Genomic DNA, 8542 nt, shown 5'->3' with positions numbered 1-8542 from the left:
TCACGGGACGGACGTCCGGTCCTCCACCCAGCTCTCGCGTCCTGGGATGTGAGGGAGAAGGCAAAAACTAGTCCGGGGCTCTCAACGTTACGCGAGACTTGGAGACGGTTGAGGGCGCGCCTGCGCAAAAGCAAGTCCTCTTGTTCAGGGGGCGGGCACTCCCGAAGGTGAGGCGGGGCCACGCGGTGACGTGAAGGCTGCGGAGCCGTTCTTCTCCAACCGGCGGGCTCGCGGCGCGGTGACGTTACGGGTGGCGTCAGAGTGACGCCGGACGAAGGACACAGACTTTAGGGCGGGGAGGACATTCGGTCTCTGTGAGCTGCAGCTTGCCGGAGCGGACAGACCGTCTTGTCTCCGCCATTTTAGGTGAGCGGGAAACCCTAGAGGAGAGGCCTGGGCTGCTGGCCCTGGGCCCGGGAGTCGGGCCGGGGGCGGTGGGGAGGATTGGCTTTGGGCAGCCATGGGTGACCATTGAGGGTGCGCGGCCGCGGTCGCAACGGGGTACATTGGCGGCCGTGCCGGGTGACATTGGCGCCCGCGGCCCTCCACTGATCGCGGCCTTGCCGCCTTCTTCTCCTCAGGAGGATGTTTTCGTCCGTGGCGCACTTGGCCCGCGCCAACCCCTTCCAAGCACCCCACCTGCAGCTCCTGCTGCAGCCCGAAGCCGATGCCAGCCCCGCGGGGCCCCCGGGCGCGCCTAGAGGCCTCCGCCCGCGCAGCCTGGCTGCAGCCGCCGTGGAAGGTGAGATGCTCTGCCTGGCCCGGTGACCTTGGGCAGGTCGTCGAGGCCCGCCAACCCGTGACTCTCGTTTTACAGACTAGTAAATTGAGCTCCAGGGACGTGGATGGGAGAGGGGCCCAACCCCACTGGGTGACAGAAAAAGAAACAGGCCGGGAGGGTCATAGGGGTCATAGCCGTAGAGTGGGGAAGAAGCCTTAGGCCGTTGGTCTGGGTTCCTTATTCTTGAGGCTGGGAACAAGCGATTCTTAAGTGCTGGGGATGCACACGCTCCTACCCCCAAGGCTCTCTCCTTAGGGGAGAGGGAAGTGGAAAGACCCCGGCTGTGGGGGTGGGAATGGGGCAGGACCTCTAGAGGAGGGAAGAGACTTCCCCAAGGTCACCCAGTGACCCTGCGGGGTTCTCTGACATGAATCTCTGCTTTTAGATTTATTTTCTTTTCCCTTTTTTAAACCTTTATTTTCTTATCATTCTAAGAAGAGTGGTAATGGCTAGGCCTTTGGGGCTGAGTGACTTGCTCTTTGGTCACACAGCCAGGAGGAAGTGTCTGAGCCTCAGAATTGTACCCAGGCCCCATCTCCTATTTTGCCTGTAGGTTTATTTCTTTTTATACTTATTGCCACCCACAAACAGCACTAAATAAAAACTTTATACCTGGTAGTCTTGAAAATGTGATTGAAGCCTGGGGTAGAGATCTCCAATTGCAGGAGTAAGGAAGACGAGTTCAGATCCAACTTCAAATTACTGACTGTGTGGCCTTGGGCAAGTCACCTCACCTCTGCCTCAGTTTCCTCATTTGTAAGATGGGGATCATAACACCAACCTCCCAGAGTTGTCAGGAGAACAAGAGATAACATTGAGTGACAGACTATAAATTACCAATAATTTCCACATAACTGATGCCTGAGTAATAGACATGAATGACCCCCCCCCCCAATTGCTGTAATTTCCTATTAATCTCTTCACTTTACTGGAACTGTTATTTTTAAATATCCTAAATGTAATAAAATGAAGGAAGCTTTATATCAGCTGTTGTGACATAGTCATAGTGGCTCTTCACCTGTCTTTTGGAGCCAGGAAGACCGAGGTTCAAGTCCCTCCTCTGATTCAGATTTGTGGTGTGTGAACTTGAAGAGCAGTAGTTGTAGAAAAAAAACTGCCTTTGTATAGGAAGATTCTCTACCTGGCAGTTTCTATATCAATGATATCAAACAGTTAAGTCCCAGTTCCTATTCAAGATACTATACTAGTTCTTAGTCAAGGCATTTATTTAAGCATCTTCTCTGTGCCAGGCATTGTGCTAGAAGACAACCATAGACATTCCCTGCCATCGATGAGCTTATAGTTTTAATAAGGGAGACAACAAGCAAACATGTACAAACAAGACACAGAAAGGATAAATTGGGGATAGTCTCAGAAAACAATGAGATTGAGGGCTGAAAAGATTTCTTGTGACAGGAAATTTATAAAAATCATCTGCTCTCAAAGAGCGTTTGTTTTACTTAAATACAGTTAAAACAAATCTATAGTGGGGCAGGCAGCTGGGTAGCTCAGTGGATTGAGATTCAGACCTAGAGATGAGAGGGCCTGGGTTCAAATTTGGACTCAAGACACTTCCTAGCTGTGTGATCCTGGGCAAGTCTCTTAATGCCCATTGCCTAATCCTTACCACAATTCTGCTTTGGAACCAATACTCAGTATTGATTCTAAGATGGGAGGGTAAAGGTTTCTTAAAAAAAAAAAATCTAAAGGAAGGCATTTCCCTGCTAAGAGGAAGGAACCAAATTTTAGGCTTAATATAGAATTATCTAATTTGAGGGTAGTTCTCTTGTAGAAAAAAGAAAATTGATCTCCACCTTTTGTTGAAATGGATATTGTTAGACTTTTGATCTTTTAAAATTACTGTAGAGTTTCTGTGATAATCTTAAACCAGTAGGGAGAAATTAGCCCTTAGGGTGAATCCTTAACTATTGGACTTCTACGTTTTATTTGTTCCTTTTTTTCCTTTTTTTTTTTCCAAATAGAACTATCTAGATTTTTTTGCCCATATCTTTCTAGTTTTCTTTTGTTGTTGAAAGCTAATATAAAGTCTTTTATGCATTTACTTCCAAGAATATGTAAATTAATGGTTTTATAAACAAATTGTAAGAGAATTTGGGGCATTAGTAAACTGTAGGATCTTTTGTGCTAGATAGCAAGCAAGTTACCTCTCTTTGGGAATTGATGTACCTGTTAAAGCTCCCTTAGTTTTGTTATTTTTTATAGTAGTAAAGCTGGCTTTGTCAGCATTTAAGAATTGATATCTGGTATATGTATTACAAAATCTTTATTGCTAACTTTAGATGTCAAATACCTAATCTTTTGTCATTGAATTGCAAGTTGAGGAAAAGGCTTTTCAGTTTTTCTTAGTATAGCAATATCAGTCACGTGGGGGGTTATGAGTCAGCATAGAAATATTTTCTATCACTTGAAATGTAGTGTCTGGAGAAAAAAATTAATTTTTTTTCTTTAAATGAAAACAGAGCAATATAGCTGCGAATATGGATCTGGCAGATTCTTTGTCCTTTGTGGCCTCGGAGGAATTATTAGCTGTGGCACAACTCACACAGCAGTGGTTCCCCTAGATCTGGTTAAGTGCAGAATGCAGGTTGGTTTGGCATGTTGGACTCCAGTCCATCCTTGCTCTGCATGTCTGAGAGTGGCGAGTGTGGGCCTCTACTAACAAGCTGTGTGCAAATCCTAATTGGCCAGAAGGTAAGTTGCTCTCTAGTAACGTGAGTTTTTTTTATTAAAAAGCATGGTGTGTCTTGTTTCTGCTACAGAATACAGTTGTGAATATGGCTCCATGAAGTTTTATGCACTCTGTGGCGTTGGTGGGGTCTTAAGTTGTGGCCTGACACACACTGCTGTTGTACCCCTCGACTTAGTGAAATGCAGAATGCAGGTTTGTACCGAGTTGGCACTCCAAAAGGCTTTGAGATTATGGCAAGATTCTCAATACCATGAAATGCTTAAAAGCAAGGAAGAAAATGGAAACCAAAACAAATTCTGCTTTTAATTTGAGTAGTCATGATGCAAGTTGAGATCATTCAGACTACTGCTGTTTTTTTTTTTGTTTTGTTTTGTTTTGTTTTGTTTTGTTTTTTGTTTTCTCATTGATATCAAAAAAGGTTTTACAGGGCTCAGCAGGTTGAGAGCCAGGCCTAGAGACAAGAGGTCCTGGGTTCAGATATGGCCTTAGACACGTAAGGCAGCAATGTGGCCTTGTGTAAATCATTTGATAACCCTATTGCTGAACCTTTACCCCATTCTTCTGCCTTAGAATCAATACACAGTATGGACTCTTAAGCTGGAAGGTTAAAGTTTAAAAAAAAATTTTAATATACTGACAAATATAAGTTAGGTGTTAATTTTCTTATGTAATTAATGTTTGAAACCCAAGGACAGTCTGGCCCTATAATAGGAACAATCTGGGGAGGTGCCTTTTCTTTCTTGCCTGATCCATTTGCTACCCTTTTCAACACAGCTGAAATCTCTTTTAAATTAATTTGGTTATCCTTAATGCTAGTTACCTGTTTCTATATTAATTAGCCTTCTGGTTTTAGCTGCATATGAAGTTGTTACTTGGGTAGCCCAAGCTTTACTACATGAGATTTCCTTGTTTTATGTTAAAAGAACTGGATTTTAATATATTTTTATAACGACTTTTTGAGCCTAATTTTTAAAAATAAAAATGTTAAAATTTAAAAATAATAAATTTAAAATTTATTCCAAACAGGATTAGGAGTTCACTTACCTATAAGGGGGAGAGAGAGAGAGAAAGGTGAAGTATTAGGAATAAGAGGAAGATGAAGTATCACTGAACTGACCCTAATAGAGATAAGAGCTTTTTGCATTAGGTAAATAGTAGGGGTTCTAAAGGAATGTGAACAGTCCTCTTTGATGACAGTTGTCTATTGATGTGTGTTTTGTGGTCTATCTTAACAGTTGAAGAACATTTGTAGTGTAAGATGAATCTTTTCATTCATTAGTTTGGAGTTCACAGTATTTTCAGCCCCTGGCATGTGTTCAAGAGTCCTAGCATTTTTGCTGGCATGTATTCAAGAGTACTTAGGGAGTAGCTTAGTTTATTAATATTTTGATGTGTGTTATCAAAAAGGGATTTTATTTGATAATCCTATGTTGCGTAAGTTATAGATTATATATTATAAGTCTCCTTTGTGCTTTTGAGTCAATGTTAAAAATAGTGCTGATTAATATTAGGCTATGTGCCGTAGTGACCTACTCAATGCTTGAATTCAAGCATTATCCTAAATAGTAATTTTAATATGTCTATATTTCAATGAACTACTAGTAAAAGTAAATTTCTTTTATAAGCATTGGGTAGTTCAAGTTGAAGGTTTTTGGAGATGTTATATCTAACTTTATTTTGTGTTGATTTTTAAGGTGGACCCCCAGAAATACAAGGGCATCTTTAATGGATTCTCCATCACACTTAGAGAAGATGGTGTTCGTGGTCTGGCCAGAGGATGGGCTCCAACATTCATTGGCTACTCTATGCAGGGACTCTGCAAGTTTGGTTTTTATGAAGCCTTCAAAGTCTTGTATAGCAACATTCTTGGTGAGGTAAATTAAATTTCAAACACATCCATAAAACCAAAGGTTTGAAACAATGGCCACTTTTACAAAAACAGAAACTGAAGTTTTAAAATGTAGTTTGCCCAAGGTCATAAACCTAGTTGGTGACTCAATCCAAAGTTATTTTTACTATACTGGGTTGCTCTGCCTCCTACAATAAACTCAGGCCCTTTGGCTTGGATAACCAGAACAAACCTGTGCCATGACTTAAGATGTCAGAATGTAGCCCGAATTGCCTTCCACATTGAGAAGAATGGGAAAGTAAAATTAAAAATGAGATTGCATCTTACTTGTCAGAGCTGTGATGATGAGTGTAACCCTCCTTGTATTTGAATTTGAAATGATAATTTATAGGAAATAAGAAAACAAATGAGACAGGAAATCAAAGATAGCTTCCTTTCCATTTATTTTCTCATTTTGATGTTTCAGGAAAACAGTTACCTCTGGCGTACGTCCCTGTATTTAGCTGCTTCGGCCAGTGCTGAATTCTTTGCTGATATTGCCCTGGCTCCTATGGAAGCTGCCAAGGTCAGAATTCAGACCCAGCCAGGCTATGCCAACACCCTAAGGGAGGCTGCTCCAAAAATGTTTAAAGAAGAGGGCCTGTTTGCGTAAGTGATTGGTCTAAATTCTACATGTGGCATCTGTTTGCATATTTTTCTGGTCTTGGGTGGGTCCTTTTGGTCATTTTGTTAGGTAGGACATATAAAGTGTGGCAGATTCCTGAAAAATGAACTAATTTTGAGTTGGCAATAGCATTTTTGGTAAATGTTGGTGATTGAAAGACTTGGCCCTATCTGAGTCTTGGCTTCAATAATCAGCTCAAAACTAGAAGCTACTAAGAAGCAGGAACAGTTCAGGATTTAAGTCCCATTGTTTCTATGTCTCATTTTGCTCTTCTGTAAAGAGGCTAATAAGCTATGCCTCACAGGCTTCTTGCAACCTAGAAACTTGAATTACTAAGGAATTTTGTTTGCATTAACTTAGCATAGTACCTGGCACATAATAGGCAATTAATACTTGTTGACTACTTTATGTCTTCTTAAACAAAGTAAATCCTTTAATTTAATTTCTCAACCAACATTTTCTTGGTACGGGGCAATCTGAGTTGTTGCTTTAGAGATGGCTTGTGCCAGAAGCTGATGCTTTGTTTTAGGGGCTTATGCATTAGACTGAGTTGGCAACATGCTTCCTTAGATCCACCTTTGTGGATGCCAACTCTTGTTCTGAGTTCTACTTGCTAACATTTGTTTCTTGTAGTTCCAGTCAAGAGGCATCCAGCAACTTTACCGGTTGTACTGTCAAAGGTGCTTGAGTCATTGGCATGTGAGATGAATATACCTGCATATTAGTCATGCGTTCTGATAGAAATGGCAGTGTGTCGTTTCTTACTATCAGGACTTGACTGGTATGCGGACAGACTTTTAAAAACAAAACTGAACTCTGGTTTTTTAAATGTAGTTTCCTGTTACATTAACCACTTGGGTCTTATAGATTCTACAAGGGAGTTGCTCCTTTATGGATGAGACAGATACCGTACACCATGATGAAGTTTGCTTGCTTTGAGCGCACTGTCGAGGCCCTGTACAAGTATGTTGTTCCGAAGCCTAGAAGTGAGTGCTCAAAGGGAGAACAGCTGGTTGTAACATTTGTGGCAGGTTACATAGGTAAGAAGCAATTACAAATCTTCATCTGCTTTTGAAAAGACATTTATGTCTTTTAATTATTGAATCCTAGTGTCTTGGGATTTTTTACAGTTTAATTCATCTGTTGTTCTATGACTTTAAGACCCGGGCAACTGGTTTGAAACCTCTTATTACTTTGTGTGATCTTGGGACAAGTTGTGTCACCTTGCTTCTCTAACTTAAGAGGTTGGGCTAGATCTCTTGATTCCCCCAAGGAGCAAATATTTTTAAAAGGGTTGTCTGGTTTTGAGTATTTATTAAATTTTATTTTATTTTTTTAAACCCTTCTGTTTTAGAGTCATTACTGTGAATTGGTTCTAAGGCAGAAGAACAATAAGGGCTAGGCACTTGGGGGTTAAGTGACTTGCCCAAGGTCAGACATCTAGGCAGTGTCTGAAGCCAGATTTTGAACCCAGGACCTCCCATCTCTAGTCCTGGCTCTCAATCCACTGATCCACCCAGCTGCCCCCTGTTTGTTAAATTCTAGAAAATCATTGACACCCAGATAAAACTCATGGTTAGCACCCTATGAATTAGACTCATTGGTCTCTGCAGAGAAATAAAAATAGTTATACCCTTTCTATAAAATAAAAAAAGTACATGAAGGTGATTAGTGAGTTTTACATCTTCATAATTGGTCAGTTTTTTACTGCAACATTAGCCAACTGAACACCCATACCCTAGGTATAATTATTAACCATTGTCATCTTCTTCCAGCTGGTGTCTTCTGTGCCATTGTATCTCACCCTGCTGACTCAGTGGTGTCTGTGCTGAACAAGGAAAAGGGCAGCTCAGCTTCACAAGTCCTCCAAAGGCTTGGATTCAGAGGTAGAATTTTGTTTTCTTAAAATTTTCCCACACAGGATTCCTTTTTTTTTTTCTCCTCCCTTTTCATTGTGCTTTGTGTTATTTTCACCAGGGGTATGGAAGGGGCTCTTTGCCCGTATCATCATGATTGGTACCCTGACTGCACTACAGTGGTTTATCTATGACTCCGTGAAAGTCTACTTCAGACTTCCCCGTCCTCCTCCTCCTGAGATGCCAGAATCTCTGAAGAAGAAGCTTGGGTTGAAATAATAGACAAATCAAGACTTAACTATGGACTGAATCTGCTTGCTGACCAGTGTTGAGCAAATATAAAAGAAACTTTTATATATTTGACTGTGTAGATTGTCTCTTCCTGATGTAATTATTGGTTGTACCTTTGCCTAATGCAGAGGTTTCAAAATTTAACTGTTGCAATAAACCAACTATTCGTGTTTCTTGCCTTTTTGTTCATCTGATTTCACTTTTAGTTTTAATTTGATTTTTTTTTTTGTTCTGAATTTCAACATTGGCAAAATGAAAAATAAGATTGCTTATGAAACTACCTTTTCTACACAGATTGCATTTCTTCACATTTTGGCTTCAAAGCTATCCTTTCATCCTGGTGAATATTTTTTTAATGCTATGATGACCTTATTTTATTTTTTTGCATCTT

The 8542-nt window shown here is 41.0% G+C and overlaps 1 protein-coding gene and 1 non-coding gene across 3 annotated transcripts; both read left to right on the top strand.

The window, feature by feature from the left end:
* Window positions 1–273: 273 nt before the first annotated feature.
* On the top strand, window positions 274–8321 carry SLC25A3 (solute carrier family 25 member 3). 2 transcript variants are annotated; one of them, XM_044677903.1, is made up of 8 exons: window positions 274–366; window positions 582–742; window positions 3562–3683; window positions 5186–5365; window positions 5807–5988; window positions 6872–7044; window positions 7780–7890; window positions 7982–8321. In XM_044677903.1, exons 2-8 carry the CDS (start codon window positions 586–588, stop codon window positions 8137–8139), a joined length of 1083 nt encoding a protein of 360 aa, XP_044533838.1. In that variant the 5' UTR covers window positions 274–366; window positions 582–585; the 3' UTR covers window positions 8140–8321. The 2 variants fall into 2 exon arrangements, with proteins under 2 accessions (XP_044533838.1, XP_044533837.1); XM_044677902.1 differs by lacking the exon at window positions 3562–3683 and adding an exon at window positions 3262–3386.
* LOC123250813 lies at window positions 6560–6798 on the top strand. Its single transcript, XR_006506448.1, has one exon. It is a non-coding gene; the product is annotated as a small nucleolar RNA SNORA53 (small nucleolar RNA).
* Window positions 8322–8542: the final 221 nt, after the last annotated feature.

The sequence above is a fragment of the Gracilinanus agilis genome, chromosome 5 (assembly GCF_016433145.1).
Source record: "Gracilinanus agilis isolate LMUSP501 chromosome 5, AgileGrace, whole genome shotgun sequence".
NCBI classification, from domain to species: domain Eukaryota; kingdom Metazoa; phylum Chordata; class Mammalia; order Didelphimorphia; family Didelphidae; genus Gracilinanus; species Gracilinanus agilis.
This window is presented reverse-complemented; position numbering and strand designations above follow the sequence as displayed.

Bases quoted from the DNA above. Each gene is read 5' to 3' on its own strand.
- SLC25A3 (XM_044677902.1), top strand. From the start codon at position 586: ATGTTTTCGTCCGTGGCGCACTTGGCCCGCGCCAACCCCTTCCAAGCA. The intron at 3,387-5,185 runs GTTGGTTTGGCA...TTGATTTTTAAG, and splicing joins TGGTTAAGTGCAGAATGCAG to GTGGACCCCCAGAAATACAA. The intron at 7,891-7,981 runs GTAGAATTTTGT...TATTTTCACCAG, and splicing joins CCAAAGGCTTGGATTCAGAG to GGGTATGGAAGGGGCTCTTT.